The sequence below is a fragment of the Anomaloglossus baeobatrachus genome, chromosome 2 (genome assembly GCF_048569485.1).
Source record: "Anomaloglossus baeobatrachus isolate aAnoBae1 chromosome 2, aAnoBae1.hap1, whole genome shotgun sequence".
NCBI lineage: Eukaryota > Metazoa > Chordata > Amphibia > Anura > Aromobatidae > Anomaloglossus > Anomaloglossus baeobatrachus.
In genome coordinates, this window is record NC_134354.1 from 621,290,709 (window position 1) to 621,311,189 (window position 20,481).

The 20,481-nt window shown below is 44.0% G+C and overlaps 1 protein-coding gene across 1 annotated transcript in view; it reads left to right on the top strand.

Moving 5' to 3' along the window:
• The window catches only part of CNMD (chondromodulin), a 130,441-nt gene that overhangs the window by 25,496 nt on the left and 84,464 nt on the right, over positions 1-20,481 (top strand). The window contains exons 3-4 of the mRNA XM_075334379.1: positions 6,126-6,266; positions 19,364-19,477. Coding sequence (XP_075190494.1) covers positions 6,126-6,266; positions 19,364-19,477 — 255 coding nt within the window. The remainder of the gene's footprint in view (positions 1-6,125; positions 6,267-19,363; positions 19,478-20,481) is intronic.

Genomic DNA, 20,481 nt, shown 5'->3' on the forward strand with positions numbered 1-20,481 from the left:
TTCAGGCTGCCCATGATTCAGGCTGCCCATGATTCAGGCTGCCCATGATTCAGACTGGCCATGATTCAGCCTGGCTATGATTCAGGCTGCCCATGATTCAGGCTGTCCATGATTCAGGTTGCCCATGATTCAGGCTGGCCATTATTCAGGCTGGCCATGAATCAGACTGGCCATAATTCAGCCTGCCCATAGTTCAGGCTACCCATGATTCAGGCTGCCCATGATTCAGACTGGCCATGAATCAGGCTGCCCATGATTCAGCCTGGCCTTGATTCAGCCTTGCCATGATTCAGGCTGGCCATGATTCAGGCTGGCCATGATTCAGACTGGCCATGATTCACACTGGCCATGATTCAGGCTGCCCATGATTCAGACTGGCCATGATTCAGGCTGCCCATGATTCAGGCTGCCCATGATTCAGGCTGGCCATGATTCACACTGGCCATGATTCAGGCTGCCCATGATTCAGGCTGCCCATGATTCAGACTGGCCATGATTCAGACTGGCTATGATTCAGCCTGGCTATGATTCAGGCTGCCCATGATTCAGGCTGTCCATGATTCAAGTTGCCCATGATTCAGGCTGGCCATTATTCAGGCTGGCCATGAATCAGACTGGCCATAATTCAGCCTGCCCATAATTCAGGCTACCCATGATTCAGGCTGCCCATGATTCAGGCTGCCCATGATTCAGGCTGCCCATGATTCAGCCTGGCCATGATTCAGCCTGGCCATGATTCAGCCTGGCCATGATTCAGACTGCCCATGATTCAGGCTGCCCATGATTCAGGCTGGCCATGATTCTGGCTGACCATGATTCAGACTGCCCATGATTCAGGCTGCCCATGATTCAGACTGGCCATGATTCAGGCTGCCCATGATTCAGGCTGCCCATGATTCAGACTGGCCATGATTCAGGCTGCCCATGAATCAGGCTGCCCATGATTCAGGCTGCCCATGATTCAGACTGGCCATGAATCAGGCTGCCCATGATTCAGGCTGCCCATGATTCAGGCTGCCCATGATTCAGACTGGCCATGATTCAGGCTGCCCATGATTCAGGCTGCCCATGATTCACACTGGCCATGATTCAGGCTGCCCATGATTCAGGCTGCCCATGATTCAGGCTGCCCATGATTCAGGCTGCCCATGATTCAGACTGGCCATGATTCAGGCTGCCATGATTCAGGCTGCCCATGATTCAGGCTATCCATGATTAAGGCTGCCCATGATTCAGGCTGGCCATGATTCAGACTGGCCATGATTCAGGCTGCCCATTATTCAGGCTGCCCATGATTCAGGCTGGCCATCATTCAGGCTGGCCATGAATCAGGCTGCCCATGATTCAGGCTGCCCATGATTCAGACTGGCCATGAATCAGGCTGCCCATGATTCAGGCTGCCCATGATTCAGGCTGGCCATGATTCAGACTGGCCATGATACACACTGACCATGATTCAGGCTGCCCATGATTCAGACTGGCCATTATTCAGGCTGCCCATGATTCAGGCTGCCCATAATTCAGGCTGCCCATGATTCACACTGGCCATGATTCAGGCTGCCCATGATTCAGGCTGCCCATGATTCAGGCTGCCCATGATTCAGGCTGCCCATGATTCAGACTGGCCATGATTCAGGCTGCCATGATTCAGGCTGCCCATGATTCAGGCTATCCATGATTAAGGCTGCCCATGATTCAGGCTGGCCATGATTCAGACTGGCCATGATTCAGGCTGCCCATTATTCAGGCTGCCCATGATTCAGGCTGGCCATCATTCAGGCTGGCCATTATTCAGGCTGGCTATGAATCAGCCTGGCCATAATTCAGCCTGCCCATGATTCAGGCTGCCCATGATTCAGACTGGCCATGAATCAGGCTGCCCATAATTCAGGCTGCCCATGATTCAGACTGGCCATAATTCAGGCTGCCCATGATTCAGGCTGCCCATGATTCAGGCTGCCCATGATTCAGACTGGCCATGATTCAGACTGGCCATAATGCAGGCTGCCCATGATGCAGGCTGCCCATGATTCAGGCTGCCCATGATTCAGGCTGCCCATGATTCAGGCTGCCCATGATTCAGGCTGCATGAATCTCCAGTCAGATTATCTTTAAACTCCTGTATTCATCTGATCATTATAAAAGGTGCACGCATCAATATGTTGCTTATAAAACATTTTATGTACTAGTCAGATAACATTCACTAGCTTTTGACTGAAAAGTAAATTTATCAAAATACATATTTAGTGGAGCAAAAATGTAAATGTAAGTGCTGAATTTCGGAGCAAGGCTTCCATTTGTTTTTTTTCCTTTATGTATTAGATGCAAAGTAAACACGTTCTTCACCCTGTGCACTGTTTGAAAATTCAGCTTGTCTGAGTATTCTTTTTTCTACCAAATCATAGCATGAATCCGTCTTTCCATCTCGTCGTTCCCATTTCCCTGTGTCTTATCAAGCACTTTTCATGCACATTTAACAGCATTAGAATATGCCGAACAGAGATATTTTACAGTCAGCCTCGTGTATTTTCTCATGATGCACATTGCATCCTGACTCAACATAGGCCATTAACACTCGTGAGCATGACATGGAGGCCAAAAATGGGGATGTAGTTTACTTTCAGTACAGAAATGAAAGGAATGCCAAAAACATGAAATCAGGGCGGCATGGTGGCTCAGTGGTTAGCACTGCAGCCTTGCAGCGCTGGGGTCCTGGGTTCAAATCCCACCAAGGACACCATCTGCAAGGAGTTTGTATGTTCTCCCCGTGTTTGCGTGGGTTTCCTCCGGGTTCTCCGGTTTCCTCCCACACTCCAAAGACATACTGATAGGGACTTTAGATTGTGAGCCCCAATTGGGACAGTGTTGCCAATGTATGTAAAGCGCTGTGGAATTAATAGCGCTATATAAGTGAATAAAATTATTATTATTATTATTATTTAAAGGCATTGCCTTACTTCAGATTGCAGGTTCCTCTCCTGTTGCATAGTATGATCATTACCGTCTTACCTGAAATTTCCTTTACATGTGTGTTTAATGTGTGTGTGTATATATATATATATATATATATATATACACTTGTATATATCAGTTATGGTGTTTGTTTGTCTTTTGCTGACATACACGTTATAGACACCGATTTTCTGCATTACACGTGCCCCAGATTTAAGAAGTCCTATCTGCTTACCAGGCAGTTAGGTTTTTCTAAAAGTTTTTCTCTATGCCATTCCTCAATAATTCACCTGACAAGTGTATGGATATCTTACAAGTTATGTATACCGCCCCGGTGTTGGTCGAGCCGCTCGTTGGATCCAGGATCGTAGTGGCTCGAGGGGCCCAGACTCTGCTTGGCGGACACTTGGATCTGTGAAAAGGGTGGTATATACAGGGGATAAGTTTGTAACGCCACCTGTGGATTGCGGTAATAGGAGTACCGCCGCTGCTGTAGGGAGTACCGGGGCAGATGGAGTGAAGCAGCCTGATGTTAGTCCCTCCACAGGTAGGGATGGCCCCGGGCTCAGGGACGTTGTTGTTGGTGGTGATTAGTTGGGAGCGCAGGGTGCAGGGGGAGCGAGGTACTTACTGTGGGTAGTTGTGGTTTAGGATGAGGATTACAAAGCAGACACTCACACTGAAGATAAACCAAGTTCTCTGTATGTCACAGTTGCTACAGGGCAGCCCCGTCCAGGTGTCCGCTCCCACCAGTGTCACTTGATGGTCCCAGAGTCCACCTCCATGCACAATTTTAGTGTCTGTCTGTGACCCCTCGGCTTGAAGCGGTTAGGGCCCCGCTACCCTTGTAAAGTGTAGCTGTGCTCTTGGGAGCTGGCACTTGGGACTTCAGTGGGCTGTTTTTGGCTGGAAAACCCTGCCCCCCCTCACCCCGCGTTGTGCTGATGCCCCCAATCTCTGAGCTCTGTAAAAAGGTCCCTGAAGGTTTCCTCTCTCTGCAGGTTAATTGCCAAGATGTTGAATCGGCTCCTGACCTAGGGTCCTGTACCCCATCGTGCTCGGTACCGGTCAGTTTCTTTTGGGTTATCCGGTGGCGACAGTCCTCCTAGACTATGTCCGTCGCACCCTTTCCAATGTCACTGCCACCGGTCCCCGACTCCTCTGGTCCCGGACCACTGTCTGCGACCCAACCACGGTCTAGCTCCCTGGAAGCTCACTCTCCCCAGCCCCTCTCTCCTCGAGGGCTCTTACTCGACTCCTTCCTCAACTCTAACTGAACTCAAACTGATTCACTTCCCTCCCACCAGTCTGCCTGACCCCTAGGTGGGTGGCCCTATTCCAGCTAGACCAACCCACAGGTGTGTCTGACAGGTCATGATGTGAGGTGTTGATTGGGATTTGTGGTGCTGTTGGTAGTGACACCGACTTCTTAAGAACCTGGATGCCGTACCCCGTGGCACCCTGATTTACTCAGGGGTGCCACATATGCATTAACATTTATCTGTTAAATTTTACATGTGATCAGAAAATGTTATAAGCAAAGGGACCAATTCATCAAAGCTATTACACCAAAATATTATCCGACTTTTGTAGCTCTCATTCCATTTTCACTTAGCTTTTAGTTGTGGCAAACACACATGCTTCTTAATGAATCAGGAGCCTCTCACTTTGCCCTGTACCGTTGTCAAGACCATCATGAAGATGGAGCAAGGCCTTAAGCGGACTTTACACACTGCGACATTGTTAGCGATATCGCGAGCGATAGCACCCACCCACATCAGTGGCGCGTCACGGGGTGATCGCTGCCGTAGCAAACAATATCGCTACGGCAGCATCACACGCAATTACCTGTTCACCGACGTCACTGTGGCCGCGGAACAATCTCTCCTTTAAGGGGGAGGTTCGTGTGGCGTCACTAAGCTACCGCCCAATAGAAGTGGAGGGGCGGAGATGAGCAGGCGGAACATCCCGCCCACCTCCTTCTTTCCTCATTGCCGGCGGCCGCAGGTACGATGTTGTTCCTCGTTCCTGCGGTGTCACACATAGCGATGTGTGCTGCCGCAGGAACGATAAACAACCTGCGTTTCAACCAAGGAACGATTTTTTAAAAATGAACGACGTGTATACGGCGAACGATTTGACACCTTTTTGCGATCGTTACTGATCGCAAAAAGGTGTCACACACAATGACATGGCTAACTAGGCCTGATGTGCATCACCAACACCATGACCCTGACGATATCTCGTTAGCGATATCTTGTGTGTAAATGGGCCTTTAGGGGGCATTTTGGAGCCAGACACTCCTACTTGATGAAAAGACTTATGAATCAGTAATGTTTGACCAATTACACGTCTGGTGAGTGGCCTCCATGCAACTCACCATAAATCTTACTCCAGTCCTTAACTAGATTAACATTTCTGTCAAAGGAAATAGTTCATCATGAATTAGCTAAGCTGTGATGTCATGCTTCAATCCCACTCCTGCTCCACCTAATTTGGCATAGCTGGGAAAAATTGGTGTGAAAATACCAAAAGTCCCAATTTTTTTGCTCAATTCTGAGTTGCACAGCTTTCAGAATAATTTACACCAGAATTCTGTCTAAAATGCTTTAAAGGGGATATATCAGTAGGTTTTTGCTACCTCATCTAAGAGAAGCATAATGCAAGCACAGAAATCCTGAGTTCAATAATATATTACTTAAATTACTGACACAGTGAAAGATTTGAGAGTTTATATGTAGCAGTGCTGGGAGAGCTGCCCCCGCCCACTCCAGGCTTTCAGTGTACCTTTCCATAGACAAAAGCTGCTAATCGCAGAAGGCGGCGGAGTTGGACTAGAGCTCACAAGCTGCTGAGACCCACTAATGATAAAGATAACAGGCTTAAACTAGCATTTCAGGTAAACTACAGCAGACTATAAGATAAGACACACAGGGCTGATTTTTCTGTTTTAACTCTTGCATCATACTGTCTTCAAGTTACATTGCAGAAGCCTGCTGCAGTGTCCCTTTAATGATTTGTGACTTAAGTGTACATTTAGATGAATTTTGTAAAATACGCAAGTACTATATGGCAATATTTGTAGTTTAAAGGAAAATTGAAGGAAGACTGTATTCATATTCCCACTATGTCTCCAATATTTTTATTTCTTACTTTTATTATTACTTCTGCAGGTTTATAACGTTCACTATACTATGAGCATCAATGGCAAGATACAAGAAGGATCAATGGAAATTGATGCTGGGAACAATCTAGAAACATTCAAGACTGGAATGGGTAATGATGAAGCTGTAGAGGTACACGATTTCCAGATTGTAAGTACTGAGGTTTCTAATATCTCATACAGTTCTTGTAGTAAGTCTGTATAAAGTAAGCTTTTCAATCATTCCAATGATAACTTGGCTTATACCTCCACTTTCCATCAGTCAACCAGGTCTTAAATGATAAAATATAATCCACAACGTATACAACCAGAAAGGTCAAAAGTTTTAGGGTCCAGAAGATGAAATTGATCAATGAATTGCTTTATGATTCATAGAAGCAAAAGTAAAACCTGGAAGAAATGTTCTTTTTATTACAATAATTGGAATGATGCAAAATATTGAGAGTGATCGGATTCAAGACTATTGGGAATTCTGTTGTTTTATGTGTATTTGTATAAAGATGTTTGATTCTTTGTTACATTTTATGGTCACATTTCCAGCTTTACAATTAAGAAAATGTGTATATTTACTGTTCTACCCCAGGACCACCTGAGAAGTATATCACTTGCAGTCCCATTTAGAGTCACACACCTTTTTTTTTAGTTATTAATATCTTTGTTATTTTGGTGTGAAGATCTGCGGTTGTGGGTTAAAGTAATCACCTAGGCAGGTTAAAGATGCAACAATTTTTATTTGTTCCATACACAGTCTTCAGCAACCATAGACCTTATACTCCTCCAGATGACGGATATCAGGACTGCAGTACATGTATCGGCAACAACAGTGCTTAGCATAGTTCCTCAAATTTAGATGATGGATACCACAACCATAGCATCTGTATCCAGCTCCAATCTTTATAATCCATTCATGGGCAGTGTCACGGAACATGTCACAAAAGGGGGGTATAGGAAGCGGGAATTACGTCCTTCCTTTCTACCACCCGTCCGACCGACAGACAGAGCACGTGACGCGCTCTCTAGCGCCCCTCTTATAGTCAGGTCAATTATGGAATTGCCTGACAATAAGCAAGGAGGTCGCTATTCTACTGTGCCGATGCTTGAAGGGCTCCCGGTGAGAGTAGGGTATATTATTCCCCCGACCTCCGCGGACGGAATATATAAAAACCTCCCCAAATCTCACTGGCCGCCCCACAATGATCCTTGGCACAAACTCGCTGCCACCAACCATTTATGGTAACTATTAACCGAGCACACAGATGTGGGATTCAAGATCGAGATAACAGAACAGCCCATGATTAATTATATATTTTAATCAGCCTAAGGCACACTAGAAACTACAATATATACAATATGGAATCTACAGAATATACATAGGTCAGAGTACATTTACAATAAAGTATGGTTTACAAACAGGCATACAGTTCAAGCAGTTACCTTGTGCGTCTGGTCACAGGGGGGCGCTGTTTGACCAGGTTTCCAGGAACTTCCTCACATGTGTTCTCAGACACAGACCCCGAGCAAGAACAGCTAAAAAATGGCTGCACTGAGGTTATCAACTAGGCTCAATCCCTGTCCCCTCCTACCTTAGTGACCTCAGAGGGAGCACTGCTCCACCCCTGGCTGGAGTCAAAATAATATCCTAAAAGGGAATATTGGCCATAACTTTGCCTGGGAACGTCATAGGCGGACGTCAATGCTGTCATTTTGACAGTTATGATTTTAGCTTCAAAATGGTAGGACGCATGGCTGGTCTGCTGGTTCCCCACTGCCCTATATCATGTTTGGGGTACTTCCAAAGGCCCCACTTCCATATAAAATATGTGCTAGCATTGTCCGCATGCTGAGACACCATTTTTATGCTTGCCATATTTCTAGGAAGCACGGCGCACAAAATATTAACAATATTCTACTGGAGCCTGGCTGTCTGGATATTACCAAGCTTGCTAAGTAGATAGGAACTTCTGCTACAGTGTCACGGAGGGAGGTCTTCCTCTCTCTTTGTGTTCCCAAGGCTCACCTAATTTCCATATCATAGACTTTTTCCTTTGTCACACCACTGCTAAACAGACAGGTTCCTCAGATTCATTAGCATTCTGATTGAAGCTTGACAAGATGGCGGCTATAGGAATATAGCTTCATGCTCAGAATATATTCCTATGTCCTCACAGGCAGCAAGACCCGACCGCAGTAACAGATCCTTGCCCCCCTCGCATCACAGCACAAACCCACATGACCAAACGTGTGGCTTATTGTTCTCCCTCTCCTGGGATCAGCCCCCTAGATGGGCAGAAGTGCTCATCACACACCCCCATTTAGATATTTTCTATATGTAGCTCAAAGTATGAAGGTTCCGTAAGCCCAGTCAGAAAAGATGTGTAATGGGAGCAGAGATGAACAAAGATGCACAACCCCCTACCAGATGCAGGACAAGGAATCCTACTGTAGGCCTGATTATATTAGAATTCAGGGAGGACAACTAGGATGAAATACTGTTATAACCCCTTCCCCCTTCCAATTGTGTACAGACAAGTGACCTTAAACTAACAAGCAAGAAAATATCTAATAAAACAACAATATGAACGACATTATCAGTGCTTCGTGCTGCAAAAAGTCCAATAATCTTTTGCTCGTGGCCATCTCCTTACAGTGGCTAATAATGATAGTACGATTTAGGCCATGTTTTCAGTTATATCTCGTGCGTTTTCCCTTCAATGTGGTACTAGAAAGCAGGTGGGAAACTGAAGCAATAAGTGAACCTGTAGATTTTTATGGGATTTTTCCTTTTCATCTTGTATTTGAGGTGTCACTTCTAAAGCTGGATCAGAAACCATTACATGGAGCGTTTTCTGATTTGGCTACTGTAATCTGTAGCTGCACACAAAGCTTCTCATTGATTGTCAGCAAGCAGAGATCTTGAACACCTTGAGGAACTGATGAAAAAAAAGTATATAAAAAATCTGCACACATTTATATTACACGATGAATAATATGTATGTGGATAAAGCTCCCCATAATACAAATTAATCTTTTCAATAGAAATATTAATATAAACATTAATGATAAGCTGCAGTGCAGGACTATTCCCATTTACAATTGTTAGAGAATAGTTAGTTTGTCGTTCTTTTAGACATTAGATATTATATCCCCAGCTAAGGGTTCACTTTTTTCTGTTATTATTGAAAGAAATATACAAAGCTAAAATGGACAAATCTAAAATCAGTAGAAGGTAACAGAAGGGTTAGTCCATTTATGAACTATGTGTTCCTTTAGGACTCACATTAATATGGCCAAAGTCACAGCTCTGTGCACAAGTGGCCATACGAGTTCACTGCATCCGTCACCTACGTCTATCACATGTCAGCAGAAGGACGCAGTACAAATGGTTTCAGCACCCATCCGACACTGTGTTAGGAGGTTTTGAATGTGTTAATGGTCTGCTACACTCTGAAAGAACTTGGGTATGGTACAAGCTGAAAAACTGATAATTCACTTGTATCAGCCATAAGGGAGGGCCTAGAGCTTCTGTGTGATTTATGAGCCCCGGGATTAAACTTCCACTTCAATTACACATCACAAACAAGATGCACTTGGAGCTATATTTGTGAGATGTCAGCTAAAATGGAATTATATTTTTCTGATGACAACCAGAAGCACTCAGCATCCCATTTTTGCTTCTGTTGCTGTTTATCAAGTGTGAATATAAAATCCAGTTTATACTTGTGTTGTTTAGGCTACAGGATATGCCCTTATGGGTATAGCAAATGCGAGAGGAGCTGCAGCATAAATATGGGATTACCCAGCAGCACATCATTGTGGTGTACATCTCTGTAAATAGGTTAGGACTGACTATTCCTGTTTGCATTCTTTGCCGGGCTATCACTTCAGTGTATGAGACGAGAGCAATCTAAAGATGTGACATTTGTAATTCTGAAATCTCCTGGAATATGAGATATTTTCATTTTCTCTCAAGCTGGTCATAGGCATATATGACATTTATTGGCACAATAATAATGATTCACAAATCAAATAATTTACTGGCAATCTCATAGAGAAAGGTGACAGGGAATACTGCTGTCATATTTATTAATGATGGTACAATTAAATACATGAAAGTCCATTGAAGACAAATGTAACAGCTCTTTTTAAGTATTTAGTAGGGATGAGTGGACCTGTGGATGTTCATTTTCACCAGGTTCGGTCGGACTTTAGTTAAAAGTTTGATTCAGGACCCGGACTTGACTCAATATTAACCCTGATTCCCATATACAGTAAGTAATTGGCAACCCAAACTTTCATGCTGTATAATGGCTGTAAAATAATTGTAGTAAGGGCTAGGGGAGCTGCAAAACAAAGTAGAATGGGGGTAAGAACAGGACAATTGCCCTGCAAACAAATGTACATAGGGAATACATTTAAAAAAAAAAATGTTGTGGGGTCCCCCCCCTCTTTTTGATAACCATCCAAGGTAAAGCAGACAACTGGGGGCTGGTGTTATCAGGCAGGGAAGGTACATGGTTATTTAGCCCTTTCCAGCCTAAAAATAGCAACCCGCAGCGAACATAGAAGTTGCGCATCCATTAGATGGTTCTGCAGTGGCAATTAGGGTAATCTTTTTAAGGTTGATGTCAGCTGTGAATTGACAGCTGGTATCAAGCTTAGGGGTTAGTAATGGAGAGGCATCTATCAGACACCCCCATTACTAAGCCAGTAAGTGTAAAGGTAAAAAACATACATATACTGGAACAAAATAGTTTATTTGAATAAAGAATCACTCACACTCCCTCATTCACCTATTTATTCATTAAAAAAATCCTCGATGTTACACCGTATTCCAATGGGGAATAAAGACTCCACCCAAATTCCCTTGTTCACCAATTTATTAATTTTAAAAAATCTTCGCAGTTCCATCTTAATGCAATGGTGCAATGGCACACAACATCCATCGAATCTTATGGAGCCTTGTTCCAAAAACATTCTCAGAAGGAAGCTCCATAGGTTACTCCTGGTCAGCAGCAGGCATGGAATTTCTCATGAACTGCCCGCAGCTGTCTGCTTTCTTGGCTACTTATCAAAAATAGGTGTTCTCCCCGAGTTATTTTAAAAAAAAAATATTTATTTTCTTCCCAGCAGCGTCCAGACATCTTACCCATGCAGAAAGATTGTTTATTGGCTGAGCTGCAGCCTTTCAATAAGCTATATTCAGCATTCAAACACCATCTGAACTCGCACATGGACTTCTGTGAGAAGTTCATTTTCCAGTACAAGCCCCGGATACTGGGTGTCTGGTACGAACACCAAACTTTACAATTTAGGTTTGCTCATCACTAGTATTTACTGTAGCTTTATATTTTTAAAAACTGAATGTGATTGTATAATGGGGATACACCCCTTATTTCTATATTGCTTGTATACACAGTACAGCGTTATAGAGTAGGTGTGAATCGATTCAGAGAATTTAGTCAATCTCAGTAGTGATGGGCGAACCCCTCATTGTTTCTGTTCGGGAGACTCGCCCGAACTTTTTGTACAGTTCGAGTTCGGGTTCTGAGATAACTCAAACTTGCGTCCGAAGCCTGAACTTGGACTTTACAGTTATGGAATGGGGCGGGAGGGTCTGTAAAATAAACAATATAGTTAATAATAAACACTGTCATTATACTTCCTGATCCCGCGACGCGTCCTGCAGACTCGATCAGCAACTGTCTCCCGGCCACTTCTGCTTCCGGGTCCTATCATTAACTTCCGGGGGTATTCACTGCACGGCTCGTCACTCGGCAGTCTTTGGCTGTTTTCGGCTGTGTTCGCGGTGACGTCAGGGTTTACCCGAGTCTGTGGCTTAGCTATGAACTGAACTTTAACTGTTGCTGTCAGCCTGCTTCTCACTCTGTATAGACGTTTGTTTGTACAGAGCAATGAAGCAGAGCTGGCATTGCTCTACCTGTGGATTACGTCGGATAAAGGATTTTTTTATTATAAAGATGAAGTCTCTAAATATTTTTTTGTTTTATTTCTTTTAATTCTCTGTATTGTGTTTTTTCTTTTTACTGTTTACTAGAAATTCATGGTGGCCATGTCTAATTTGGCGTGACACCATGAATTTCGGGCTGAAAATACAAAGCTGGTATTAACCCCTTTATTACCCAGCATGACCAGCATGCCACCACCATCAGGGCCGCTGGACGTGCTGGGTAAAGAGCCCCCAGCTGCCTGGTCTTACTTGACTAGCGATCAAAATACGGCGGGAGCCCACTCATTTTTTTTTTTTTTAAATAATTAAAAAAAATAAATTAATGGGCTTCCCTGTATTTTGATTGCCAGCCAAGGTAATGCTAGGCAGATGTGGGGTGGCAGCCCGTAGCCATCCGCTTCATCTGCGCTGAGAATCAAAACCACCGCGGAGCGCTACATCATTTTTTTTTTTATTTTTACATTACTATATGTGTGAGGGACCCAACAGCCAATCTTAGACGCTGTCACACAGAATGGGTGTCTGTGGTTGGCTGTTGGAGTAACCTGGAATATGCTAAAATGTATGGGCTGGATTCAGTTTACTCCAGTATCCAATCACTATATGATGATGAATATGATGCCCACTCTGTGACAGCGTCTGTGATTGTCTGTTATTTTAACAGTAAAATAAAAGAACACAGAGAAAAAAATATTTTATTAGAAATAAAACAGAAGACATTTAGGACTCCATCTTTATTACCCAAAAGAAACCCTCCAAAGGCGGGCGAGTATCTTCAGCTCTTCTACATCTGTGCAAGAAGAAAAACACAGGTCTGCTCACAGAGACTCGGCTGACAGCAGTCAGAGACTTCACCCGAGCGCACAGCTGAGGCTTACGCATGACTCCTGTGAGTCTCGCATCGGTATCACCCAGTACAGTGCACACTCTCCTGACAGGAGTGCCTCTCCTGCATGGAAATACATGCAGCCGACCCACTCCTGTCAGGAGAATGTGCACCATGCCAGGTGATACCGATGCGAGACTCGCACAGTGACAGTCAAAGTTCAGTCAAGTCCATGGCTCATGGACTCGGGTGAACCCTGACGTCACCGAGAACATGGCCCAAAAAAGCCGAAAATTGCTAAGTGACGAGCAGTGCAGTGAATACCACCAGAAGTTAATGATTGGACCCGGAAGCAGAAGCGTCCGGGAGACAGCGGCTGAGTGGGTCTGCAGGACGCGTTGCGGGACCGGTAAGTATAATCATAATGTTTTTTACTAATGTGCTTTTTTTACAGCCCCAGGACCCGAATTGGACCCAAACTGTAACACAAAATTCCCAGGAAAACTCATGTTCGGGACCATGTGCATGAACACTATGTGTTCGATACGGACCCCAAACTTTACAGTCGGGGTTCGCCCATCACTACATGTCAGTTGTCTGACTACACCCCTGGCTCCTCTTTTGATTGGCCCACCCTGCTAATCAAGTGAAGTGCATTGAATGCCGTCAAGTGGGAAGCAGTTCTTACAGCTTCAGTCCACTAGCTACAGATTAAAGACGTGTCCGATAGGGATGGGCAGACCCGAACCGTAAAAGTCCGGATCCACGCAGGCTAAAAAGTACCCGAACACTGACACTGACCCAGAGTTCTCAGAGAACTCCAGTTAATGATCCGAGTCTGGCAACTAGGGTAATTAAAAAAGATAAAGGAAAAATGAAGAAAAAAAAAAGGGGGAAAGCAGGTGCGCTAGAAGTCTCTCTTGTGGCTGTGCACTGCTTCCATGTCACTCATACTACTTCTGGGGCTGATCATTATTCATTATATATATATATATATATATATATATATATATATATATATACACTGTTTTCCTTGCTCACCAGTAGTCACCGTGTTTCTAATTGGTTGCAGTGAGACGCGCCCCCACCCTGTGTGACAGCATGCCTGACTGCTTTCAATCAGAGGTACTGTGTGTGCATACCTATGGTGTAAAAATAAATTTAAAAATTGGCATATGGTCCCCCCATATTATGATACTCAGCTAGAGGTTCCCACGGTCTTCCACCGTGCAACCGCAAATAAGTGAGTGATGTCATTGCTGTGGCTAAGTCATTGCCTGAAGCTCACAGCAGGTGGTCATGTTCTGTGCCCACATGCTGTCACTTCAGCTGTAGCGGATCTGGAATTGTCATGGGACCTTGTGTGGATTATGTCGGATCTGAGTGTTTTGGGGTTTATTAAGGGGTGAAAGAGGGTGTTTTTTGTATTTTATTTCAAATAAAGGATTTTTTCGGTGTTTGTGTTTATTTCTTTTCACTTACAGATTAGTAATCGGGGTCTCATAGATGCCTCCCTTAACTAATCTAGGTCTCAGTAGCAGCTGTGAGTTGTTGTTACTCCCTTATTACCTCGAATGCCACCACATTAGGGCAATCGGGATGAGTCGGGTTAGGCTACTTTCACACATCCGGCTTGAGCCCTGCGGCTCAATCCGGCTGTGCAAGCTATGCAACGGATGCGGTGAAAACACCGCATCCTTTGCATAAGTTTTTCCCATGCGGCCCGCCCGGTTTTTGCCGCTTGCGGCATGCTACTGAGCATGCGCAGTGGCAAAAACCGCATGCGGCGGCCGAATGCGGTATTTGCCGCATCGCGCCGCATCCGGCCGCCATAGGCATGCATTGAGAGATGCGCCGCATCGGCCGAATGCGGCGCGATGCGGTTTCTTTTGCCGCACAAAAAAACGTGCCAGGCAACGTTCCATCCGGCCGCCGCATCGGTTAAATCTGCCGCATGCGGCAAAAACCGGATGGAACGCAAGGCCATGCGGCACAATGCGGCACTAATTAAAGTCTATGCAGGAAAATCGCAACCGGCAGCAAAAAAAAATGGTTGCGATTTTCCTGCAAAGTGCCGGATTGTGCCGCAGAAGAAAAACCGGAGGTGTGAAAGTACCCTAACGCTCCGGGATTGTAGCATCTAATGGATGCAAAAATCCTGGGCAGCTGCTGGCTGATATTTTTAGGCTGAGGGGCCCAATAAGCATGGGCCTCCCCAGCCTGAGAATACCAGCACCCAGTTGTCAGCTTTATCATGGCTGGGTATCACAATTGGGGGGGACCACATATTGTTTTTTTAAATTATTTATTTAAATAATTTTAAAAAGCCACATGCTGTCCCTCTTATTTTGATACACAGTCAACATAAGTACATGGCTGAGGGCTGCAGCCTGTAGCCATATGCTTTATCTTTGCTGGGTATCATAATATGGGATCCTACGCCAATTTTATTTTTTTTACACCAATAGAGAACCGCACACAGTGTCTCTCATTGAAAGCAGTCAGACACGCTGTCAAACATGGTGGGGGCGAGTATGACTGCAACCAATCAAAGATGTGGGGACTGCCGGTGGGCTGAGGAAGCAGTGCATATGCATTAGTTATAATGACGACCCTTAAAGTAGTGTTACAGCCGCATGGGAGACTCAGTAAGTATAACGCACTTGCTCCAATCCCCCTATCCCTTCTACCACCATTTCAAATCCCCAGATTCTGGTCCCCATAGAATTATATGGATCCCGCCATATGGCCAGATATCTGGGATCAATTACGGGCTCGAACCGGGTTTTGGGGGTTTTTTTAAACCCTGTTGGACCCACTAATCCCAGGTATCTTCTGCGAGTCCGCCCATCACTAGGGGCCGATTGACCAGATCCTGTAAATCAATTCACATCCACTCTACAAAATGAGATGCCTTTATGCATACTTGCTAACATAGATCATATAATTTAACTCACCCTCAGAATCACTTAAACTGTGGTGGAAATCATATTTTTGACGCCCTGCATGCCCACATTTCGTGCAATTGTTTCCAAAATTTTGCACTGTTCTGAAAAACATGAGACTGGTTGTTTGGTAGCTATAAGAAATAGGTGTTCCTAGACAAAAAATATCAAAACAAATACTGTTTCCAGAAAGTTGTAAAGTATGTCTACCTTACCAGAGACTAACGAAGGAGTTGCACACAGATCGTTATCTGTGCATATATTTGTTATTGCCATCTTACCTTAAGGCCAGAGTCACACTTGCAAGTGCCTTGCGTGTAACTCACGCGAGTCTCGCATGGCATCACCCGGCACGGGCACGCACTCTCCGGACAGGATCATCTCAGCTGCTTAGAGATACATGCAGCCAGGAGCATGTGCGGGGTGATGCCATGCGAGACTCGTGTGAGTTACACGCGAAGGACTCGCAAGTGTGACTCTGGCCTAACTCAGACTCTAGTGACTGCTCTAGAGAAGAATATGATTTTCAGGATTTTTTAGCTTTTTGGATAGTCATGCGAAACATTTACACAAAACATTTAAAAAACACCAATAATTGTAAAATGTTTACACAAAAACCCTTATCTTTCTACTTAAAAGAGGGTTTTCAGGCTCCTACAAATAGTTTACATTATCTTTCCCCTGCGTTAAAAATATGGCTTTCAGCATTCCACAATATCTGCTGTATTTCCAGTTGTTACCAAATATTCATACAAGGATCTGTGAGATCACCAGTTTAGATTACTCCCTCAGTGAGCAAACAAAATTTTCAAATCTGATGTGTTACTTTATGTGGCAATAACTATGGAATGTTTCAACATATCTCATTTTTGTATTCATTCATTAAAATATCAGAAATTTGACAAATAAAAAACAAAGAGCAAATTTAAAACTTCGAATATTTATACCTTTTATCCAGATAGTCACACCACACAAAATAGTTAATAAATAACATTTACCTTATCTCTACGTTACATCAACATGATTAGTCAAATGACCTTTTATTTTGCTAGGATGTTGAAAGGTTTAAAAATTTGGCAGCATTTCTTTGTTTTTTTTATAAAAGAAACTTGTAAGGCTATGTTCACAAAGGGCATTTTTGGTGAGGTTTTTTTGCATTGCTTTTTCATTGGTTTTATGCCAATTAATAAAAAAAAGCTGCTTTTTACAGTACAAGCAAAACCTATGAGATTCCAGAAATCTCATACAGACACCTGCTTTTTTTTCCTGACTGAAATGGCAAAATGCTGCGTTTTTTAAAGACGCAGCATGTCAATTCTTTCAATGTTTTTGCTGCTTTTTTCATCATTGAAAGCAATGAGAGTGAAAAAATCAGGTGCATTTTTTGCTGCTGATGATTTATGGCTCAAACCAGTGTTTTGGTGAGCCACTGGTCCAAACTGTGTGCCACCCTGGTGCAGAGAGGGGTGCTCGGATCCGGGTTGGTCATGGCTCGAGGGCATCCGGACCCGGGCTCGGCAAACACTCCGATCCTTGAAAGGTGATTATTTACAGGGGAGAAGTTTGTGATGCCACCTGCGGTTTGCGGTAATGGGAGTACCGCTGCTACTGGAAGGAGTACCGGGGTAGATGTTGTGCAGCAGCAAGGTGTCAGTCCCTCCACAGGTAGGGAAGGCCCTGGCCTCTGGGGTTTTAGTGGATATTTGGGAGCGCAGGGTGCAGGGGACCAGTGTACTCACTGCTGGATGAGGATTATAAAGTAAACACTCACACTGAAGGTAAACCAAAGTCTCTGTGCCTCACTGTCACTGCTTGGAACCCGTCCAGGTATCCGCTCCCACCGGTGTCCCTTGGTAATCCGGAGCCCACGTCCGTGCACAATTTAGTTGTCTGTTGTGGTCCCTTGCCTTGAAGCTGTTAGGGCCCTGCTCACTATGTATAGTGTAGCTGTGCTCTTGATGGCTGGCACTTGGGTTTCAGTGGGCTGCTTTTCTGGAACACCCTATCCAACGCGGTGTGCTGACGCCTTCAATCTCTGAGCTCTTAGGAAAGTTCGTGAAGATACTCTCCCTCCCAGGTTAATTATCAGGACGTTGAATCGGTTCCTGACCTAGGGTCCTGTACCCCGTCATGCTCAATACCGGTCAGTTCTTTTGGGTTTCTGATGACGACAGTCCTCCTAGCCAATGTCCTTCGCACCCTTTTCCAATGTCACTGCCACCGGTCCCTAACTCCTCTGGTCCCGGACCACTGTCTGTGACTCAACCTCAGTCTAGCTCCCCGCGAGCTACTACTCCAGCTCCTCACTCTTTGAGGGCTCTCACTACTCTGCTCACTTCCTCCATCCCACCAGTCTGCCTGACCCCTAGGTGGGTGGCCCTATTCCAGCTTGACCAACCCACTGGTGTGTCTGACAGGTCATGATGTGTGGTGTTGATTGGGATTTGTGGTGCTGATGGTAGTGACACCGGTTTCTGGGAACCTGGAACCATGGGGGGTAGGCCCTGCACCCTGGGTGAAAGGATGCAGTTCCCTTTGGCACCCTGATAAATTCAGGGGCACAACATATGCTCTCCCATTCTGCATTCAGAGGCAGCTTTATGTCTGCAGCATCTGAAGAAAGCGATGACACTGAAACTGGCCAGTTTCAGTCATCTAGTCAGCTTACAAGAAGTGCTAACAAGCTCTGTAACAAAGAGCTTGCAAGCTCTGCACTCCTTAATAGACTGCAGAGTTGGATGTTAATCTAGGCAACGAACAGTACATACGTTTTAAATCCCTCAGCTCTTGGGAATGCCGGTGATATATAATAATATATAATTTGCATTGTTTTTACAGGCACTTTGAAATTTTAACTATTACTAATATTGAGAACAACACTTAAAGATGCAATCTGTATTTTGGCTGTGTTTAATGGCATCAATTACAGTATATTTTCTTTTTGTGATTTGTTGTATTTTTGCTTTTATCACTATATATGTGTGTTTGGTTGTTAAGAAAAAACCTGAGTATACATCTAATTTATACAAAATAATTTTTAATGAATGATTTTTTTTATACTTTATGCAATTTTATGTTATATTACCCAGATACATATAATATACATTTTGATGTAGACTGTTATACTTCATTTCTCAACCTGTATGTCGACATAAAAATTGTACCTTGCATAAAACCAAGTAAAGTTGGCCATAGATTTATATAACCAAAAGTAAAAACCTGGAAAACCGAACTCCTCGACCGTCACTGCAATGCATTCTGGTCTTAGAGCCATGAGAAAACCTTAAGAGGCCATGGATATTTTTTTTTACACTTAGTCGTACATTCTTCAATCATGCTACATTATGCATACTGCCTTCACAGTCTGTTTAAATTCCATTCTTCTAAAATGAGATCCATTGAACATTTCTGTGCAGCAGCAGAAGATAACGCATGCATGCTCAGGAAATCTGAGTATCTGCTTCGTGCCGGAGTATGACCGCTGTATATAATTTGTGTATATCTTTTAGGGCATTACTGGAATTCGTTTTGCTGGAGGAGAGAAGTGTTACATTAAAGCTCAAGCTAAAGCTCATATTCCAGATGTTGACAGCGTGACAAAGGAAAGCCTTTCGTTTGAGCTGGTAAGAACCAAACAAAAGAAAATGAAAATGTCAGAGTTTAAACCTATTGTGCCCCAGACGTTTAAATATTTATATAGTTGTCATGTGATTGCAGACATTTTACGACTCATAAGAAGTCAATTGATCGTTCTCATCCAAGTCAAGGGTTTGAACATATTATAAGTGCATTGTTCATTTTTAATAACGCGTTCGGTCTAGTAGAGTTAGAACCTGCACTCATCTGTCTGTCTCTTTGTCTGTATGAAATCACTAAAGGCATCATAGCCGGTCTGGAAATGCTTGCATTTTTAATGTAAAATAAAGAACATTTGGAGAACATTTTACGGAGAGATGTTGGGAAACACAAAGTTTACGAAAATTGAGAGCTAAAGATGTAGTCATTATGTAGTTGATACTTCGGGCAATAAAGCCCATGCCCGAAAAGCACACATTACATTTACAGTACTGTGATCTCCAGGCACAGCAGTGCCCATGTGATTATATACTATGCCGTCAACCGTGATCGGCAAAAAAAACTGCTTTAATCCAGCAAATAACAGCTACAACAAAAAAAACTTGCTTTTTTCCTTGTTCACATTTTAAAACTCTAAAAAGTAATATTGTTATATGTTACTATTAGTGATGGGCGAGCACTAAAATACTTGATTTGAGCTGGTCAAGCTCGATGCGAGTAACGAGTATAATGGAAGTCATTGATCGGCCTGTTTGGGTCTCCGCCAACCTACAGCCATAAACAGAGCATTTCCAGCGGGAAGGAGGGCAGGTTTTTTGGGTGGGTTTTTTTCTCACACTACGTCCAAGAACGTTGTTTTATCCCCCTGAAGAGTCATTCAGAGACTCCAACTGGCTCTTCCTGGGATGCCTGCACATATCATGCACTGAAGGAAGCCTATGTGTTGTGGTCATTGTTTCACGGACAAAATATCTGGGCACCTGTGAAACTTGGCCGAGCTCTGCAAGTACCCAAGCACCCCGATGTCCAGTCGAGAAACATGCAGTGTCGA